The sequence below is a fragment of the Fistularia commersonii genome, chromosome 21 (assembly GCF_037954325.1).
Source record: "Fistularia commersonii isolate RoL2024-O1a breed Wild chromosome 21, RoL_Fcom_v1.0, whole genome shotgun sequence".
Taxonomy (NCBI): Eukaryota; Metazoa; Chordata; class Actinopteri; order Syngnathiformes; family Fistulariidae; genus Fistularia; species Fistularia commersonii.
Genome location: NC_141304.1, coordinates 5342848 through 5364837, shown reverse-complemented (window position 1 = coordinate 5364837; position 21990 = coordinate 5342848). Strand labels below are relative to the sequence as shown.

The 21990-nt window shown below is 39.5% G+C and overlaps 2 protein-coding genes across 6 annotated transcripts; both read right to left on the bottom strand.

Moving 5' to 3' along the window:
• Nucleotides 1-2594: 2594 nt before the first annotated feature.
• On the bottom strand, nt 2595-14126 carry mbd1b (methyl-CpG binding domain protein 1b). Of its 5 annotated transcripts, none has more exons than XM_086168769.1 (16): nt 13119-14126; nt 12250-12786; nt 11297-11437; nt 9900-10041; nt 9522-9808; nt 9329-9411; nt 9169-9209; nt 8347-8487; nt 8165-8245; nt 7699-7791; nt 6785-6946; nt 6504-6683; nt 6318-6398; nt 6136-6216; nt 5059-5145; nt 2595-4950 (listed from the first exon to the last, which is right to left on the bottom strand). In XM_086168769.1, exons 2-16 carry the CDS (start codon nt 12591-12593, stop codon nt 4480-4482), a joined length of 2415 nt encoding a protein of 804 aa, XP_086024895.1. In that variant the 5' UTR covers nt 12594-12786; nt 13119-14126; the 3' UTR covers nt 2595-4479. The 5 variants fall into 5 exon arrangements, with proteins under 5 accessions (XP_086024895.1, XP_086024899.1, XP_086024898.1 ...); XM_086168773.1 differs by having other exon boundaries at nt 6504-6662; XM_086168772.1 differs by having other exon boundaries at nt 9522-9796.
• A 68-nt stretch (nt 14127-14194) lies between these two features.
• cxxc1b (CXXC finger protein 1b) lies at nt 14195-21158 on the bottom strand. Its single transcript, XM_086168768.1, has 14 exons — nt 21033-21158; nt 20201-20316; nt 19994-20094; nt 19762-19901; nt 19152-19307; nt 18055-18201; nt 17808-17918; nt 17519-17697; nt 16728-16935; nt 16532-16642; nt 16396-16445; nt 16218-16314; nt 15594-15746; nt 14195-14547 (listed from the first exon to the last, which is right to left on the bottom strand). The coding sequence occupies exons 1-14, from the start codon at nt 21033-21035 to the stop codon at nt 14401-14403; spliced, it is 1719 nt and encodes a 572-aa protein (XP_086024894.1). The 5' UTR covers nt 21036-21158; the 3' UTR covers nt 14195-14400.
• Between the last annotated feature and the right edge of the window lie 832 nt (nt 21159-21990).

The following is a 21990-nucleotide window of genomic DNA, read 5'->3' as shown; positions in this document are numbered from 1 at the left end:
AAATATGAAGAAGAGACGTCAGTGGACGCAGCGTATTCTAACCCAGGGGTGGGCAAACATTTTGGCTCAGGGGCCACATTGACTTTTAAAATTTGACAGATGGGCCGGGTCAGCACAAGATACCATACATATATATCAAAAAAAAAAAAAAACGCATTTGTTAACAGTACATATGAGACTCGTCATTTGTCTGAACAGTGTCTGACATTTGAAAATAAAACCGGCTTGGTTTTGAAGACTCTGACATTTGCTTGCATTTCATGCACAAACTACGTTTTTGTCGTAGCTCCACGTCTAGATCAGTCACGTGTGTCAGTATATCCACAGAAAAGGCTAAATCACAAAGCAATCTGTGTCATTTAGTTCAGGAAAATTCTCAAGTGTTTCAAAGTGGTTCCCAAAATGAAATAATCTCCTGTTTGAGCTCCCACATTCATTGATCCAATCATTCAATCATTCACATCAAGTATGAATTCTGTACCAATCTTTGGTGGGCCAGATTAAAAAGACCAACGGGCCGGATGTGGCCCGCGGGCCGTAGTTTGCCCACCCCTGTTCTAAGCAGTCTCTGACAAAAATTAATTTCCGATAATGAATGTGTGATATAAATCACGAAGGACCCTGGTTCTATTCTCCCTTTCTGTGTGGAGATTTTATGTTTTCCCCATGTCTGCATTGGTTTCCTTTTGGTTTTTCGGGTTTCCTCCCACAGTCTTCTATCAATATTTGAGGTAATTTGTGTTGGTGGCTGCTGTTTTTCAAAGCTATATTTATGACTATTTGGTTATTTTTGACATGTTTTCAGCTTGTTTTTGTGTATATTGGATAGATTGATACTTTAAATCATTATTTAGAGATCATTTATATAAATATAACACACACATATATATGTATGTGTGTATAAATACATACATACATATGTTTTTTTTGTATGTGTGTGTGGGTATGTATATGTGTTTGCTTTTTGTTCTGTTTTGATTCTTCTGTATAGAAAGTAATTATAGCACTTCAATCAGCAGTTTAGATCTCAGACATTACAGTCTTTATCCAAATGAAAAGCTGCATCAAACACACAAAAGACAACAATTCCAAAGAAATTAAGTGCACGAACAACATATACAAAAGAAAATATAATCACAAACACAGAAATATTTTGAAATATGTGAGATGAAAATGTACAATAGAGGGTATTGCTAATGATATATGAGAGATGTAAATAAATAAAAGGTTGGACGAATGTGTGCATGTAGTTAGTGCACTGGGTCGAATGATTTGCTGTCTTAAAGTCACAGTCTGAAGCAGCCTGTCATTGAAAGTGCTATCCAGTGGTAACAGGGTGTCCTAGACATGCTGAACTCGCTATCGATGACAATTTAGTCCTCATCCTCCACTCACCCACCCCAAACACAAGCTCAAGGGGATGCTGCTGGAGGGGTGGCCTTGATCAGTTTATCAGTTTCCTTCTTGCTGCTGCCATTACAATACAGCAGAGAATGCCAGATTTTACCATACTGTGATAAAAAGTCAGAGGGACACTAAGTCGTGTCTCCTCAACAGAAAGGATATGCTTGGGCCTGTATAGTATTAGTGTCATCTGTCCAGTCGTGATCAGTTATTTTTCCCTGATCATTTCTAGCCGTGATAATGCTTGGATGAGTTTAGTGAACTGAAGTCTGAAGTGAGGAGGTTGAAGAGGACCGCTGCCAGATATTATTCCCTGCGGGGCCCCTGTACTGCGAATGACCTCTCATAATATGGAGCGCGAGTTATTTTGAAATCTAGGATAGGAGTTGGAGGTCCACCCTCCCACTCCAACTTTATCTTTAGAGTAAAAAGCTTTATTATTGTATGCTCAAAACATCAGAAAAGGACATTAATGTGAGGGACAATGACAACATTGACAATGTTATCAAATGTAGTGAACGATTGGCAAGCACAATAAAACTCCATTGAAATGAATGGTTGATGTTAAATAAAAAGTTAATACATTTAGTTCTTCTTGTTTTGCAGTTTAGTTCCCAGGGGCCTCATGCATTTTAATTTGTGTCTGATCAACCGTTTACTTTGCACCTGTTTGTACCCGTTCCAGTTAGTAATCTGCATAGAAAATTATCCTAATCACATGGCACCCCTGGGCCGTATGTGGATTATGCTTAATATTGTGACTCAATGAACATAATTTATTCAATAGGTTTCACTAAAAAATATCAGGTCTGAAGAGAAATGAGATGCTTCTGGGGTCTGCAAATCCAGATTATACAGTCACTGGATCAGTGCGATGGCTAGTTAAGAACACAATCAAGCCAAGTCACTTTGACACAGCTGAATGTGCTTTAAGTCGCACAGTTCATTTCTCCTTGAGAAGAAAAGGGAATCTTAATCACTTCCCTGAGGTCTCAGAATCTTTTGGTTTTGTAACAAGTCCAGAGAACCAGCAGCTCATGTGAGTTAAAATTTTGGAATTATTGAGGATCACTGTGGGAGAATGCCGGATAAGAAACAAAATATAAACAAACAAATAAATAAATAAATAAGGCCCCACACACACTTTTCTTCATACTCATCTGACAGTGTCTGATAAAAATGAAGAGGGCTCATCAAGAAAAGTTTATTTGAACATGGTCAGAAAAACTGCCTATGTCACTTCTGAAAATATGTTCAAAGACTTAAACAGCAGGTTCTGAACCGATACGGTGAGAACTGGACAATAAACAGAGCCCACATAATTCTAAATTTGCACAGTTACTTGAGAAAACCAAGATAAAAAAAATAAATCTCATGGGTAAAGAAGACATAAACTTTCACATTGTTAAAATCACTAGCCCATACTTGTTGCAATGGAAGAGGGACAGGCCAAAAAAATTTGATTTACATCTTCAATAGTCTTTAAATTCTTAAAAATGTGAAAATACTATAAATACCAATCATCATACTAGTCAAGAACAAAAATGGAATCACTTATCAATTCAATAAATACATCTGATAGCTTTTGACTACAAACTCAGTTTTATTTGAGGATATTGCTTCTGGAAAAAAAAAAAAATTCTACATATACGCAAAGCTGTTTTGGTTTGTCAAATGTCAGCACATTTCGGATCTAAAAATCTGCCAATGAAAAAAAAAGTATCTGCGTCAGCCCAAAAAAAGTTAACACTGTGGAAAATAAATATCTTTCTAGGACTTGAGTGTTTTCCAAGCCAGCAGTTTAAAGATTAAACTATTAATTGAACTTAATGCATCACAACAGATGTACAGTATTTTAATGACATGGCGTTCAACAATAAACGTTGTCATATCTTAGTTAAATCACTGGCTCTAATTGGAAGAAATCAAGACATGATAACAATGTACATTGTGATAACGAGTTAGATTTGTTCAAAACCAGGTAAACATGTTTAGCAGCAGTTACAGCCTTGAGTTGACATGAAAAGGTACAACATCGTAGCTTTGCCAGGAAAGCAGTTATTTCTCCACTACTGAAAAATAAATGTAATGACAAAAAAAAAAAAAGTCTCGTATCCGCCAGCAGTCACTGTTCCAAGACAGCTTTGCCATGTTTAACAGTTTGCTCATTTTGCTTCGCAAGTTGAGCTGCAAAAATTACTGTGGCCCGAAGAACCTCTTAAAACTGCTGTGGAGCTGAGGGGGGCGTTTTACTTGCAATTATCCTTGCACTTTTCACTCATGGAATTCTAAACTTCCAGTGTTTTATATAAGTAGACAAATGCAATAACAGTCTAAGACAAAGGGCAGGCAGTTGGAGGGGCGGGGGGGCTACTTGGTACGACTTGAGTTCAAGTCGCGGTGTTAGCATCACGGACTCAGCAATCGCTGTATGTTCATGAAACCGCACCTGTTGTGAAGGTTATATGGTTTACTTTAAAATGGAAGGTTTTGTCCAAAAGAACCATCGATGTCCTTGGCCACTCTGCTCAACACGGGTAATCGGAACATGATGGCAATGTTGACTAGTAGGAGGATTAGAAGCTTAATCGCTGATAAGGCTTTCTTTTGGGCAGACAGATACACCTGGTGAAAGAATTGAGCACCCAAGAATATTAATGGTGAGGGGTATCGATTCCCCGAGTAAGAGTGGATCGGCCGCCAGAACCACACAGTGGGCTGGTCATTACAGCTCAACCCATCATTTTGCTCAATCTCTGAAGTAACAGTCGCAAAACAGAGGACGACGAGAGGACATCTGAGAAAAGACTATTAATCCTTAATCATCATGTCGCAGCTCATGGAATGCCTTTGGTGATTTTTTTTTTTTTCTTTCGAATAGTCAGTTTTTATCATTACAGTCCAGAGGTAAATCTCAGTGTCACATATGTATATATTAAAAAAAAAAAAAGAAAAAAAAAAAAAAAGAAAAATCAGGAACCAAAAAGGAAACAAATGGTAGCGGACAACCAGAGTATTTCTTGGTGGTCTCCGGTGCGGTAAGAGATTTATTCTGTCCATTGAGGTTAGCCGTCCTTATTTCCGCAGCTCTCTGCAGCTGGAACATATGCTCGCCTTTTTCTTCACCAAAAAGTCACACGTTGACGCTCGCTCCAAAGTCACCGGCTCTGCGCTACTCAATGGTTCTTTGGGTGGCAGTCCTTGGCACACCACATACTTCTCTAGCCCGAGCAGCAGATTCACCACATGAGTCACAGAGGTCAAGCGCGCTGGATAGTCATCGTATAATGGGTGCGTCGGGAGCAAGGGCTGCTTTTGCACAGTTACCTGATACACAAATCCTGGGTCGATTCGTACTGTGGTGTCGGCCATGTTGGACTGTTTTGAGCACTGGATGAGCTGGAGCTGCGGGCCTGCCACCATTATGGCATACCATAGAATCGGCAGTGTGGTGGTGCGTATAGAGTTCAGCAAATTCATTAACTGGTTTTCAAGGTCCATGCTGCTCCCGGATGGAGTGTCCGCCAAACTGAAGATCTGTGTGATCTGCGTAGAGGAACATCATGGAAAAAAAAAAAAAAACACATAGGTGGGGATCATGATGACTATCGACAACATGCTCCCAAACAAAGACCTCCCCCCAGCCCCCCTTACCATGGGAAGCTCCTCATCTTCTTCAGCATGTCTCTGAATGTCCACGCCTCTGTGAGGTTTGTCCCCATCACATCTGCTGAGCTCGTCCTTCATTCAGAAGAGTGGAATCATGAGCTTATATGAACACAGAACTTTCCACCTGATTCACAGGAACTCTGCGATAAAGCAAGAGATCCAAGATGCTCTTCCCCCCTTTCTGGGATGGAGACCTAGCTGCCCCCATTAGTTAGCTTAGCAACCATGAGTGGTTGCAAAATATACTGGTGGACTACCTCAGTCAATAGAAATGAAAAACACATTTCAAATAAAACATTAAGTAAATAATATGAAATTGCAAAACGATTGCATACAATCAGTAGAGGGTATCAATATCCGCTCAACTGGGTTTTTAATTATAATAAACAGATCTCTAAGATGCTGATGGAAATGATGCTGTACAACCAGCTTTGATTTACCTCCTATCTATATATGATGCTGTTTGATTTAGACAAGTGAGATTGCTCAGAGCTCTATGTTCGTCTCGCTTCATAATAATTCGCTGTAAAATTGAAGTGGGCCACAGCGGAGAGCTGAAGATCAGCAAGACAAAACACCAGCCAAGGAGGAAAGGAATGGATGAGAGTCCTCAGTCCCTTGCAGCCAGTTCCGAGACGGGAATATTGCGTCATAATTGCCATTTACCATCTGTATATAAATATACAGACGCAGGATTGAAGGAAATGCCCACTATAAGCACGCGGCTCAAATTAGTGCCTGTGTAAAAGGGGCCAAGTTGCACTACATGGTGATATTGTTGTGTTATACCTCAGATCACTCTGAAAAGGATGTTGGCATGCCTTCCAGGTATTACACAAGCACTAGACCGCCTTTGTTTGGTAAAGTTTGCACAAACAATAGAATGTCAATGCGTTTTGGGATTTCTAATGATCCCTCTGGTCTATTGAAGTGTATTGGGCCGCTGGGCCGCTGTCTCCTGACATCAACAACGGACCTGCATTAAAATAGAGTGGCTAACCATCACGGTTTGTATCTTGATTCTAAGAGGGCGTTCTGAAAATGAGTAAAAAATGAACTAACCGGATGAGAGCTGTGATTGCTGCTGAGGTGGCGACCGCTGTCGGGATGTCCGTTTCTCACACCAAAGCCTGAATTATTTAGCTGCAGAAACACACCGATATATTAACATTTCGTCCAGTGATTTGAGTTGGGTTTCTTTTTAATTTAAAAAAAAATGAGCAAAGGACACTCCACTTCCAAACCTGCATAGATGAATGGTGGTTACTCAGGACCATCTCAAAGGCGTGTTTGCTGCTACTGGCAGACTCGGAGTTCCAGCTCATCTTCAACCATACACGTATAACACGAGAAAAGCAAATAAAGTTAAAAAAAAAAAAGACAGCAATTGAAGAGAAGAAAGATTAAGAGCTCAATTGAAGATAACTCACTGCCTGAAAGTTACTGTCATCGTCATCATTGTCAGAGAAATCCACTGCAGCTTGTAGGTGATTACTCTTCTTCAGCGATGTCTTTCGACTGTACGTGTAGTGAGGCCTCGGTCTGCCAGGCAGCAACGGGTTATCTGCCGTGTAGTCGCCTTGAGCCATCTGGAAGGGCAGCAAATGCCTCTGCCAGATAAACAAAATTTCCAATGCTCTGAAATCAACTCCAAATCATTTGCAAAAAAGAGAGCTGGACTCACTCAAAACCCACACCTCTGGTCTCTTACCATAGCTTGTCTCTGACACTGGCGCAGGCGACACTTCTGCCTCTTTTTGTTGCTCCCACCAAACTTGGGTTTGTCTATGCAGAAGTCGCACGTGCCGCAGTCTTTCCTGCAGAGGCAGGCTTTACATTCGCCGCAGGAACGTCGCTTCCTCTTCTTATGCCACTGTGAACAAGGGTGGGATCATTTAGCATGCAATTTTCAGCACAGACATTATGTAAACAAATACAAAAACCTTCCCGCCATCTTTAATAATGCATTAACTGATCATTTCTGTGATGGAGTATTCTGTCATAAAGTTCTGTTTTGTTGTTTAAATGCGCATTTCAAAGTTCTTGGGCTGGTACTGTATGTTTACTTTTGTGTGGATAACTTGAGGGTTTTAATTGGTACTTTTAAACTTTGGGAATTTATGTGTTTAATTTGTTTGCTTGTCAGACTCCCATCATGGCCAGAGCTCCCTTGAAATAAAGATATTGAAATTAAAACGTAAACCTGGGGAATCAAAGGCTGAATAAAAGAAAGATATCAACTGAATAACATATCACTACATCATAAAACTGGATCAAAATTATATATATATATTTTTTTTTAGTGATGAGCAATAACGAAGACATGAGAAAATATGGCAAGTCCCTCAAATACTGAATAACTAACTGGTTTATTCCAGTGAATCATATGCCCCATTAAATATCCTGACATTTTCTAATGTTATCTTTTTTGCCGCACTGACAGCAAAACAAAGGGGGGGTTTAAAATCTTTTTTACTGTGTAATTTCCCATGTGGTTTCTTTCACTGAAATATCTACTGTTTTTAAGAAATAACTGGGACTCTTAAATATTGATTGCCCAAAAAGAGGAATACATAAAGAGTTTGTGTTTTTTAATGAAGTAAAAAGAGAAACAGAATCACTCACATCATCGTCATCGTCGGTTGACATGTCGTCTTCATCGTCGACATCCACGCTGAGTGAGAGGTTTTCTGTGTCGCTACTTTTGAGACTCGGATGCTGCAGGAATAGAGGCAAAATCAACCCACTGGCTCCATTTTTTTTTAATTTCAACTTGTTCACTTTTTCAGCCCGTCATATCTCAAAAAGTTTGTGTGCAACAGCAGTTAACCACATGGTCCACATTGTATTTACACATTAACAGTGTGGTACTGCACAGACATTCAAAATACAAATTTGATATAACAGAAATGAAATCTGATATTGGCCTCAAAATGGATCATTGTGTATTTAAAAGGCGATTGCTTACAATGACAAAAGCTATAAACAGTCATTATTAATGCAGCCAGTTGGAGAGTGAAGGCTGACTGCTTGAAGTTAACTCAATATCATCAGCCCAGTAAACACTTAAAATTGCACAGGCTTTATTTACCTGGAAACTCAAGCTGTCTTCATATATTTCAGGAGGCTCAATATAAGCTTTTTTCTGTGTAAAGCCTCCACTTCCAGGACCCTGGTGGAACACTTAGTATGAATATTTCAGGAAGAAGTGTAACCCATAAAAACAATGAGCCACATGATAGTTACATTAGAGTTACATGACCACCTGCCTACCTTCCGAATTGGACATATGCATTTCCGTTTCCTGCAGATACGTTTTCGGGACTCAGGGCTCTGTAGGCCATGCTTACAGTTGGCACACTGCCCGCAATTGACGGTATTGTGACAGCCCACACACTGACCGCAGGGAATCCACTGCAGATGGAGAGAACAATGTTAGCTTAAAGCACTCATTCCATTATTGATTCAAATGCCAATAAGTTTTTTTTTAGCCCTTGATAAAAAGTATCTTAACTTTACCAAAAACAAAACTGGTATTAATTTCTCATTAAAAAAAAAAACACAAATTTAAAAAATTGTGTTTCAACGTAACTGCTGATCATTGTTTGTTAAATGACTATGAGATGCTCTGATCCCAACTTTTGGGAATCACAATTTGCAAGAGAAAATAAAAGGCTGATGCAGCTATTACTATTTGTAAAAATAACGCATGACAGTTTGTAAGCTTATGTCAATTTTATTGTGTTTCTGAAATCCAGTGACAATAAAAGCTATTCTATTTGTGGTGCTCCATCACTTGAAGTTCAATGCTTGTCAGAGAAGAAAGCCTGAGTTGTAGCTTACGTAAGTGCCCTGTATCTTAAAATAATGTTTCCACTATGAATTCCTGCAGATGTGAGAGCTGAAAATTTGCATTATTGTTGATCCAATCAGAGGAATTAAAAAAATGGTGATGATGTATCAGTGTTTTAGTTGCCATTGAAAAGATAGCGCCGGTAGGTTAAGAACTTTAAATTATAACTGTTGGTAAGTAAATTATTAGAGCGCACACTCTGATTTTTCATTCTGACATGGACGAAATTGATGATGATTTACCTTTCGGAAACGAATCATCGGATGTTCTTTTGTCTTCGATGCTGTTGAAGAAAGAAAAGAAAGTCAAGTTAAATGTCAACATACAGCCCATTTTATTTTTTTATTTTTTTTTGGGGGGGGGGGGGACCAACTACAGATTCTTAAGTTGGAGTCAACGTACCCCAGCACGAGGGACAACAGGGCCTTTTCCTTTGCTTATCATACCACGTTCCTATAAAGGAGATGCCACATTTGGCACAAACCCTGTGGAGAAACATCATAAGGCTCAGTCTTTGTATTATAAAATAAAGCCTTTCAGGTCACTTTATATATTATAGGGCTCACTTGTATAAGAAATATGAAGATGCACTTACAGAATGTTCTCCTCTGACCCGATGTCTCCATTAATGGAGGGGAGTGGGTGGGATCTTGACGACGATGGGATGGGGAGTTTGATTTTGTTTTCAGAGAAAGGACTCTCATTGTAAGCATCTTGGTTTGCAGACCCCATCATGCTCTCCATGGAGTAACCCGTTGTGTTTGAGTGGGGGGATTTGGTCCACTGGCTTGGGGTGAGCCTGTGGTGGGAGTCCGGTGTGTCGGCCCCCTCTCCGTGCTCCATCCAGCTGGACTCTGATGAAGAACACTCCTGCAATTTTCTCTGATGGTTCAGAATACGACAGCTAACTGTAGTGCAGCTCGTATGTCTGAGCCACCTGACTTTTCAAGTGATGTTAGAAACACAACGGTACCTTAATTCTGGTTCGTATTCTCACTGGCGTTCCGTTGCCGTCGTAGAACTTCCCCGTCTTATATTCAAATTTGGACAGGTCTAGAACTCCCTCGAGTACGGTAACCAACTCTACTCTGCTTCTGACTCGCTCACCCAGAGGACTGTTAATTTGAGAGGAAACAAAAAAAAAAAAAAAAAAACATTTTAAAAAAAGCTGAACAACAAACAAACGGTTAAACTAATATTGCTCTTGAAATGGTCAAGACGTTTTAAGAGTCTTAGGGTGGCTGACACCGTAAGGCCAGCAGGGTTATGGGGTTGGAGCTCGACTGTGACGATGGTGTCGCAGAGGAGAATGCTGTCCAAGATGCAATTCTTAACATCACCTCTCACCCACTCCATGACATGCTGACCAACTGCAGGAGCTCATTCAGCAGGAGACTGATTCCACTGAGGTGCACTACTGAGTGTCATAGGAGGCCATTCTTGCCTGTGGCGATCGGACTGTATAACTCGGTCCGGGGAGAACACAATACTAACTCACTTCTTGTCGTCTCACCATCCATCTGGTCCTATTTGTTTGTAACTTGAACCTATTAAGAATATTTTATCTTTATTTGTGTAGTCCTGCTAATCTCATCCGATTGATTTATTTTATCACTTTCACTGTGGAGCACCTGAGACCACTCAATTTCTCTCGGGATCAATAAAGTATTTCTGATTCAGACTCTGAGAGAGACACTTGTTTTAAATACAACCACCTATCATCTCTTCAAGGCAATGCTTTTCCCTTGTCCTTTTATCGCAGCAACATGTGCACAGTTATTTCAATATAATATCTGACAGGCACACAGGTTTTATCCGTCCCTTGTGTATGGAGCCATAAAAGAGCAACCCCCAAACAAACAAAAAAAAACATTTTTTTAATTCACAAAAGTTACTGAGCAAGTAAGATAGATGATAGATACTTTATTAATCCTTTGCAGGAAATGATTTGCTGATAAAAAACAACTTACAACTGTTTTCTTCATATATGGCGCATACAACTCACCAGCTATATAGCTCACCAGCTATTCAGCCAAATAGTCCCAAAAATTCTTATGGAGCAGAAATGCACCAACTTATGTTACTACTCTTACGGTTGCAGTAGATCTTAAACTGCATTCAGTCACATCACAATCACAGCAACTCACATGTATATGCAGCATCAGCTATACTACTACTACCACTACTTCTAAAATTAATTTAAATAAAGATAGAGCTCCGAATAGGAGCGTCAGCTGGTTCTTTTCTTAGGATGCAATTTTTTTCTCTTTATGCATGCTACCTTGGTTTACTGCAAATGTATGCAGCAAGGGAAGGTGACGAAAAACGCAAATGCTATTGAGCATTTGAAAATCAAAAGCAGGGATTTACCTCATGTAATAAACATCCTTTTGGCCAACGCTAGAGCCTGAGCGTCGAATGACTTCTTTCCGTTTCCAGCCTTTTCCAAGGTCAGGCCACTCCTGCCATCCCTCGTCGGGGTGCGATCGCCTACGACGGGGAACAGAAAGCCTGAAAAAAAAAGGCAACAAATACATTAAGTGCATATGCAAATAGTTCACATATGACAGGATTATTGAGCTGGTCAAGCAGCAGCTGAGATTGCTGAGCACCCTTGACTGAAGCACTCATAACATGAGATCTTTTGATAAGTCTCTAAAGCACCGTTTAAACAAACGCTTTGACGTTTAAAACTTCTTTGAATTATGATTGCACCATATCGCTGTTTAAGACAGATATGCTGTGGAAAGTAATAATAAGAATCAGATTATAGATCAAGATTACTTGTTTCGCGCCACCTATGAAGTACAACTATTCCATTAAATCAAAAATCTGTGCAATATCTATATTTATATTATATTCATACATTCTCCAGGACACCACATTTATGATCACTACATCTCACATCGCCTACTGTGAACCTGTTATTTCTACAACCATTCCCTGCACAAGGCATTATCTTTTATTTCTTTTTATACATTTGTACTCTATTGTGTATATGCTACATAGTTTTTGTATTTATTTGTATCTATATCCTTAATTTGCATATTCTTTCTATTTTTACAAATTAGCACACTTTCTACCCTGAAGTACCGCTGTGACAAATGAATTTCCCTGTTGAGGGATCAATAAAGCCTATCTTATCTTATTTTATCTTGTCGTGATCCCTGATAAAGTAAGTCAGAATCAGGCCACTTTCACAGGTTCAAACGGCTCTTTGACCACTTAGATCACGGCCTCCTGTATCTAATATCAACAACGGGCAGTTCACTGTGATATGATAGCGTACCTGAAAATACACAAAACAAGATTATTCAACTTACTGATAAACCTTTTTAAAGGCGTTTTCACTGCCTCCCACACTCTCAGTCTCTCCAGCCAAACTTTCGTCCTCTAGATCATCAAAATAATCATCATCATCCTCAAGGGGCTCGAACCAGTCAATAGGAGGCTCACCACCACAAGCCTTCGTCTCCTTGTCCTCTGTCAGAGTCTCATCAAGGTGATCGGACTTTGGGGTACCATCTATGGATTCGAACTTGGGGCTTTCATAGGCGAACGGTGTTTGAGCGGCGATTTCTACTTCACTAGTCTTCTCTTCTGTGCATTGTCCCACATCGTCTTCCGCAGGCTCTGTGCCAGGGGTCTGTAGTGGTTCCTCGTTCATTGATGCACCAGTTTCAACTATAAGCTGTCCGAACTGTCTTGCAGCAGATGGGCAAAAAATATCCTTTACGATGTGGCGTGCATCCTACAAAACGAGGAGTGTTTTCACACTCCCCGCTTGCGCTGGGCCTCCGGTGTTCTGGGCAGATCAGCCACCCGGATAGCTGACAGCTGTCCAGTCCGCTGAGACAGAACTTCACAAAGCAGAATGTTAGTGTGAACACCGTGTGCATCCGGTACAGCGTGTCAAGCAGTAACGTTAGCTTAAAACTACGTGACTGAAAAATTGGTTTTGGCATTTACCATGTAGCTGTGTGATGAGCCATTCATAGAAGAGTATTAACAAACCAAACATTACACATGGAACTGGGACGCAGCGTGTCTAGCATGGTGTTAGCAACAGTCTGATAAATTATGCACGCTACCGGGGGACCGGAGTTCCGTGTGTCAACTGTTAAATAGCTAGCAACGGTATTGTAGTAGCGGTTAGCTAGTAAACAACATTAGCCACGCTAGCTAAACCTACCTCAGATGTGTGCTGGTGAGCGTGATGAGATTATCTGGTGCCGACTACTTCTACCGCCACTGTTTCTTGTAGATGGATCTAGCGGTGTTTTGTCGGTAGTAATACATTTCGTTGGGTGATCTGGACTAAGAAACGCTGGAAGCCGGAGTAGCATTAGCCACGGTTATCTATGGCGTTCCTTCATAGTTACTACACAGATGTGCTAAAATTATTCCTCACTGTTGGGCGCTTGTATCGCTACCAGCTGACCAATGTGTGGAGTTGGTGGGTCGATAAACACACACCTTTAAAGTGATTTTTCCCAGATGCTTGACATTCTAGTGACAACACGATCCAATTCACTTTACTAGCAGAGCTGATGTTGCTAGCTAACATTACCATGCATCTTGTGCAGACGGAAACGGCGATACAACCAAAAAGCGCCCACCACAAGGATGAAAATTTTCAGACCACGCCTACAGACAAATAAAAGGTACAATTCAATCATTTGTTTCTCTATAACGGTCAAACTTCAAGTGAAAACCTCTAACAGAATAAAGAAAGGAAAACAGTGACCATCAGGCAATATAAGCAAGACTGGCATTTTGGTTTGCATACGTATATGACTCACATTATGAGCAGACAAATTAAAAGGGGGTGATTCCTCTCAACCCGACCACATCGTCTTTGATAGGTTCAAGCGTTCATCTTTTAAACGTTGCCTTCAAGGGTAATGGGTAAAATAATTGGAGTTTACCAAATCGGTTTCAATGTGGTAATTTTGCCATTGTATTAAATAATCGTTGGGTTAACTGGACAGTTCACTCGTCATGAAATGACACATGATTAGCATTAAAACAATTTGAATGTGTGGCCATACACACACCCATACACATATTTACCTAGTTTGTTGCTTTCTGGGTACCATGAAAGTACACTCTCATGCACAATCAACAATGAGCAAAATCAAACATTCAACTTCATCAAAAAAAAGAAAAAAAATTAAACATGTCAAAATTAATTTATTAAAAGCTGATGAACATGAAGAAAAATGCGACATTATATACAAATTATCACAGACACTTTTTCTGAAGTGGATTTTAGGAGTTTATTTGTGTCAATACCAAAAACAGCAGTTTACATACCACAGTCAGGAAAATATATATCCATTTACCACTAGAAATTAATTATCATAAAAAGTTTTAAACATAGTTATTAAGATAGAAAACCATATCTACCAATTTTTTTAAACATTTTCCTGGAAGTTAAATCCCCAAAACACACCTTATTTTATGTACAGTGATTATCTATCCTTGTTAGTACGGAGATCAGTCGTGAGGGGGTCATGCTGAATGGTTTGGTGCAGCATCAGAGCGAGCAAACCAGCTCTGTTAGTCATTGCAGTCCTGACATTACGCTCCTGTTCAAAGAGTTCGTCCAGCTTGTACCACTGTGAGGAGGAGGAGGAGGGAGAGGAGAAGTATCCTCTGTTACTTTCTTTTTTTGATAAGCAGCGGGCAATTGATTCAAACAGAAGTCAGTTCAAATGAAAGAGTATTAAAATAAATTCCCTGTCCTTGACAAAAGCAAGTCACCAAATATGGGCTTTTCTGTGATACTCTGACCAAAGTGCTCTTGACTTTATGAAAATTGCCACTACCTTCAAAGTACACATACTCCCTGTTCAGCTGCACTTTTTTGAATTGTACAGTTAGATACCCTTTTATTAATAGACCTGAAAATCCATGTTTCACTGCTGTGATGTTTTTCACTTGTACATCCGACCCACTGCTGCTATTTAACCGCACTGCCATAAAACTGCTGCACTGCAATATAACTGCTCCTGTTCACTATTGTAAATATGTACTTCACATCAACATCTTGTACCTTACCTGCTTGCCCTTTACTGTGTTCTACATCCGGATACATTAAAGATGATGCCTATGTAAACAAAATTGTGTTCTATGCACACCTGCTGCATAAAGGACAAGTCTACAATCATAGGTTAGGGCTACTGATACAGAAAATGTGTATGAATTCAATGTGTATGAATTCAATGCTTCCCAATGTAGCAATGAAGAATTTGACTACAAATGTAGAAATATTTCTGTAGCATTTAAAACATTTAGAATCTAGTTCGGCCTCACTGATTTGATATTTTATTGACTATTTTATTATTTATTAGCTTTGATTTCAAATATTGACATTAATGCAAAAATGTCTGATCTTTTTTCCATAGTACTTTTAAGTTCCTTTGGGTGTTTTAGTTTTAAAGATATGGTAAATGTTTGTTGATTTTTTAACATTAGTCATGTAATTTCTTGCTAATTTTTTTAGTTTTAACATTTAGATCCATGTAAATTCACGAAATTTGTGCCCTGATAGTCTCATACACTTTTTTTATAATAGTCAAGAGTTGGGAATGTACTGAAGTGATCAGTGAACTAGTAAAAATAAACAAACACAGAAAATCTAAATAAGTCACTTCTGTCTTACCACCCTGACTCGCTCCAAGTCTACTTCGGCCCTCCTAAGCTTTTCCCAGTTGTAATGTTTGTTGCATTTCCTTTTCGACACGCGACAGTATTCTCCCGTCAGCTCAAAGACATTCTTCACAAGGGGACACCCACACACCTCGTCCACGGGAATCTGGAACGAGACAACAATACTCTCTGGACAAACTCCAACATACCTACAGATATGGGGATTCACCAAAAGCCTGTTGTGGATATTCAACAATAATAATAACCGATTACCCTTCCCAGCACAAAGTAGGTTTGTTTCAGTATAACATGTCAACATTTATGAAATTGTTGTCTCTAAATTTTTGTGATTTTTCTTATTTCTTTATGTTTCTATTTTGGTCTCTCTTAAAAAAATATTACAGTAATTTTTTTTTTTTGCAAATTTCTACTTATTTATCTTGTGTTTTAGGGGGCCTTTTTTGTTTTGGATGATGATTGCTGAATTGTCCAGTTTTTGACTGACCAGAATTTAAGATGTTAATAATGCAAATTTGTTCTGTGACGTTATTATCGTTCCCGCTTGTGGTTTTGCTGAGCCATTGTGAATTTATGCAAATTGGGCATACAAACACAAGTATAAGCAGTTCTCACTGACCTTGGGATCTCTGGAATGCTCCGGACACAAAACCTGGAGTCTCTTGCAATAAGTCTTGCTCTGGGGATTGTACACATCACAGAACAGTCTTGTCGCCCTGTGTGGTGGGAAAAGCATGTATTAAAGCAAAAAAACATAGGAAACACACTCTCTATATATTACTTCCTCCCTTTCTTACCCTTCGATTCTCGTTGGGTACATGGAACCAAAGGAGGTCTGGCTCTCATACTGCAAAGACAACCATCAATTAGAGAAATTATTTTTAAATTTTGTTTTGTTAAAGATGAAAAGACAGAGTTTTGAGTATTACTTACCTTTGCGTAACATCTCTCCATATGTCTCAACGCAACCTTCGGGTTGACAGGATGGCTGCATGACACACAGAAAATCTGGAGATCCGTGTCCTCACCGTCACCTTCATTCACCTGGAGGGGGACCAGAGTGTGATGTCATAGGGACCCACAAGCGACGGAAAATGACAACAGAGCAAATGAGCCAACGCTGACTCACTTCCTCATCATGCTGCACCGCCTGCTGCTTGGCCTTGGCGATGATGCCCTCCAGCTCGTGAAAGCGACGCTCCATATCAGTGAGACGCAGCCGGGCATTCTGTTGTTCCCGCCGTATGCGCTCCAGCTGCTTCTTACCATGTTCCTCAGCAATGCAGGGACTCTGCTGCCACTGTTGGATACGCTGAGGGAGAATCTCATAGATCCGGCTGTGTCACACAAACACGCACACAAACAAACCAAACCATGCATATTAGGACACTTAAATAAGGTTTGCCATTTTAATCAATGTTTACATACAGTAGCAGTGACATCCAGAAACATAGATGAACAAAAAAGACAGTAGGTGATCTATTCTTTTCACAAAAAATATGTATTTGCCATTTCTAAAATTTGGTAATTTAGGTCAAATAACTGTGGAATTTTTAATTTCCTTTTTTCTGATCTAATGTTCACGCTTTGTTTTGATAAAAAAAAAAAAAAAACTATACAACTGTGAGGACCAAGAATGTATTTGAGCATATTTGCTTCTGTAAGTATTGTATCGCTGGATGGAGCGACAGAGTTTACCTGAATAGGTGAATAATGTGGTGTCAGTAGAAGCCAAAAGAACATGATGACATGTTTCACTATTTATTAATGTCAGATGTCTAGTGAACTACAAACACATCCATTTAAATATCATTTTTGCAAAAATGTGTGAAATAGAATGCATGCTCAACTTGGTAGTATCAATAGTGGAGTTGACACAAAGTGTGTGCATGTATGTATGTGTTATGAGCGAGTTCTTACTTGGCAGCTAACTTCATTCCACACTCCTCAGAACAGTATTTTGAGTTGGGTCTTGCTGCCTCAACGCAGCTTGGGCCCAGGCACTGATGGAGGCCTCCATGGTCCCGGATATCCCCTCTCTCAGTGTGTCTGCTTTTGTCTTTATGTTTCTGCTTTTGCTTGTGTCGCCGCGACTCCTTCTGCACCATTTTTTTTTTTTGTTAAACACAGTATTTCGGATATTAACTTGCAAGTACTCACAACTACCTGACAGTTAAACCGGCAATTCATGTTGAAGAATATGGCTTACTTTCTTGTCAAACTTCTTCTCTCGTCTCTTGACGTGTTTCACTTTCACTGCTTTCTTTCGCATGACAGGGCTGAAAGGCGGCTCATCATCATCGTCATCACTAGCCCAAGCCTGTGAGAGAAGAATAGCGGAGATATAGTCAAAACACTCCCTGATGAAACCTTTACATGTCAGTGGCTTCTATAAATGACTTGACAAGGACAAAAGTGGCAGAATTGAAACAGCTAGGGGGCAATTTAGGTGTTACCATATTGTCATCAAGTCCTGCTGCCCTGTACTGCTGGTAGAGTTCTGCCTCACTGTCGTAGTCCTCAGAGTAGTGTCTCCGTCTGTGGTAGGAATTCTCCCTCCTTTCTCGCAAGGAAAATTCCTCTTCTTTCACACGCAGCATTTTCTGAAAAAAGCAAGAGGCAACCGTTTTTAATTTCCACAGTTATTTATACAGGATAATGGTCTGCTAATGGTCTCAAAGTTCAGACAGCACTAATGGTCTCAAAGGAGCACACAAATGACATTTGACATTTGTGAAAACAGAACCAAGAATGAAGTTTTGACTCTGAAATAATTCTAATGAATGTTGTAAGCACTAAGATCCTTCACAAACAGTTCAGTGGTGGTGAAGTCTTGAACAATTTCACTTGTAAAAACTTGTATTCACCTTTCACCAAGTCACTTTGGGAGATCACAGAGAATATGGGATGCAGGTATGACAAAAATCCAAGCTCCCTCAGAATCTGGTTTCTTTACTAGACACTGTATATTCTTAATATATTACAATGGAAGCAAATGAAGGAGTGCTTTTATTAAATCAATTTGAGTTTTCTTGTATTATTTTATGCTCCTGTTCTTTTTATCATCCTATTTCTGATGCTACATTTCAACAGAATTTTGCCATCCTGCTGTTGCTACTTACCAATTGAATTTTGCTGCAATATCAAGCTAATGAAGTCAGTCAAAATATCAAATTATTCTGCTGCTTCTTGAATATCTAGAGTCAAATTTTGTACAAATGTTTTTACTCTCTTTTCCGCACTTTGCCTGTTTCTGTTTTGTGTTAAGTGTCTTAAGTGTTTTCTAGAAAAGGTAGGGGGTTAAAGTAGGCATGATAAAACAACTTTGTTACAAAAAACAAAGATTATGTTAGAGTTAAAAATATGTTAGTAAAATTAGTGTGTAAAATTATGAGAAAAATTCACTTGCATCGCTGCAGTACAAAAGTCAAACTGCCCAAGGAGTTAATTAAATTTAAAACACCCCAGGATATCGTTCAATCCAAAATTCACTATACTACAACATATTTAGACAAGATCACATATAAAACAAGATGATGATCATGTCACTTACCCTCGCTCGAACTTCACATTGCCGAAACCTGCACTTCTGCCTGATTTTGTTGGGGCCACCGAACTTCTTCATGTCCTTGCAGAAATCACACTGGGCACAGTCCTCAGTCCTCCTGCATGGCTCACATTCCCCACACATGCGGACCGAACGCTTCACCTTTTAAATAAAGGACAGTTAAGGGCATTGAAATAAGATGACATTCAACAATATTTGTGACAGGCATTTCAAAAAAAATGCTGATGATAATTTAAGCATCAGTACTCCAGAATTAAATAATTATAGGATCTTATTGGAAGTTTCCGTTCTATTTAAGTTTTGTCAGCCCAAGCCAAAAATTTTTATAAGAGCAGAACTTCAGTAGAGGGTAAATGGTTTTGTTTGAGAAAACATGTCTTAAATGTTGGGTTATATATAAAATAAAAGGAGATTGTATGTTTAATTATTATTGTATAATTAAAACTACAACCATAAAAAGTATTATTGCTTGCAAATATGAAGCTTAAATTTTGTCAGCAAAGAACATTTGTTGTCACCATTTATTGGTTTTTTTGTGAAAGTTTCCTTTTTTCTGGATACTACTATTAGATGCCTTTCAATTTAAAATACTCACTTTGGATCCGCGCCTTCTTTCACTCTTGTAATCAGGAGTGCTTGGGGTGCTGTACTGTCTTTCTCCTCTGTCAGAGTCAGGGTCTCTCTCACGGTATTTCTTTTCTTTTCTATATTTTATTTCCAACGTGGGGTCTTTATCTGTTGGAAAGGGAAAATAAAGAATAACTTGAGGATCTGTTGGATGCGTTGACACTTGGTGTTAATGCTAACAATAACAAACATATCATCACCTCTGCATCTCATGCAGTACCATTCTCGTATTGCCTTTGCCATCTTCTCCGTGATGCTGATGCAGTTGCCATGAAACCATTCGTTGCAGTTATCACACCCACTGTGGTTAGCAAACACAGAGGCTCATAAAAGTGCATCAATAGGCAGAAAACGAATTAATCAAAAAAAAAAAGAAAGAAAGAAAGAAAGACAGAGTGTGATCTTACATCATAAAACAGTTGATATCTGGTTTTCTACAGATACAGTACAGCGGTGCATTCTCCCCATCCATGCTGCTGGTCTCAGGCCCCGGTAAAGGGTCCACATCTGACAGTTCACTGTCCTGAGATCAGGGTTAAGGGCACATACAGCACAAACACTTAGAATAACACCCTGAGCTGAAAAACTCTTTAGACTCAAATGAAACTATAGTTCATTGTGTTATGCAGGTGATCTATTACGCAGTAAGTCACATTTTGTTGTTCATGTGCTGAATCCCCCATCCTTTAACTTCCTCCACAGTTTTAGCAACACTCTTACATGTCAAAAAAAACAACAACATGCTCAATAGTATGAAAAGGAAAAATCAAGCTCAGAAAAACAACACAAACGTGTTAGCTCTACACGTAATTAGTCCAGTACAAACTTTTAGTGTTACTCTTACCGTCAATGTGTTAATTTAGGCTAGTTAGCCATCAAGGTACTAGGCAGTCAAGAAAACTCAAATAACAGTTTGTAGACGTGAACTACAGTACTTTGTTTACATACTAAGCCGCTGCTGTAATGTTAGCTTCTCAGACAATTCAAACCCTAGAAACGATGGTCAAATCGTAAACTAGATTGACTATAAATGTATTCAAAAGCAGTATCACTATTGAAATTACATGGCTTAAAAGGTTCAATTCGATAAGAGTCTAGATGATGAAAACTGTTTTGCGCGAAATTAAGTTCAGTCAATTCGGACAAATGTGATTTAGGCCGTGCCTTTATCATCCACTTAGAAACCCCTTTTTACCTAATTCTGGGTTTGACGTAATGACAAAATCATTTTATACTTACCATCTTCAGCAAAACTTGTTCTTGGTGGTTTCACAAACAGTAAAAAACAACGAATAATATATAAGCCATGGACCTATTAGCCGCCGGGCTAACTGTATACGGACTCTCCTACGAAGGTAATGTCGCAAGCAAGGGGAAAATTGCCATTGGTTAGTTTTCTTCTTCGCGAAGAATGACCAATTTGAAAGATTCACTATTGACATCTGCTGGAATTTTCTTGCAATAGCTGTTTTAAACCTCCAAATAGCTGCTGAGACACATGTCCTGTCACCTAGAAAAGACTAATGAAAATCTTAAATCATCAATTACACCTTCTTCTTTTCCTTTCAGCTTTTTTTCCTAAAGGGAATCAACCTTCTCCATCTAACCCTATTCTCTGTATCCTCCTCTCTCACACCAACTACCTTCATACCCTCTCTCACGACATCCATACATCTTCCCTTTGGTCTTCCTCTAGACCTCCTGCCTGGCAGTTTCAATTCCAGCATTCGCTACCAATATATTCACAATCCCTCCTCTGTACATGACCGAACCATCTCAGTGTGGTTTCTCTGACCTTCTCTCAAAACGTTGAACATGTGCTGTCCCTCTAATGGACTCATTCTTGATCCTACCCATCCTCGTCTTCCCAAAGAGAACCTCAACATCTTTATCTCTGCGACCTCCAGCTCTGCCTCCTGTCTTTTCGTCAATGTCTCTCTTTCTAGACCATACAGCATTGCTGGTCTCATCACTGTCTTGTACACCTGTCCTTTCATTCTGGCTGATAGTCTTCTATCCCATAGTACCTCTGGCCCTTTTCTCCACCCATTCCAACCTGCTCTGACCCATTTATTTATCTCTTACCTCTACCTCTTTTCTCTTCACTGTTACACCTACAGCAACACTTTTGCACGGCAAGCATACATGTCCTGCACCAGTGGAACCTACTTCTCTGCCACTCCAGACTTACTCATAC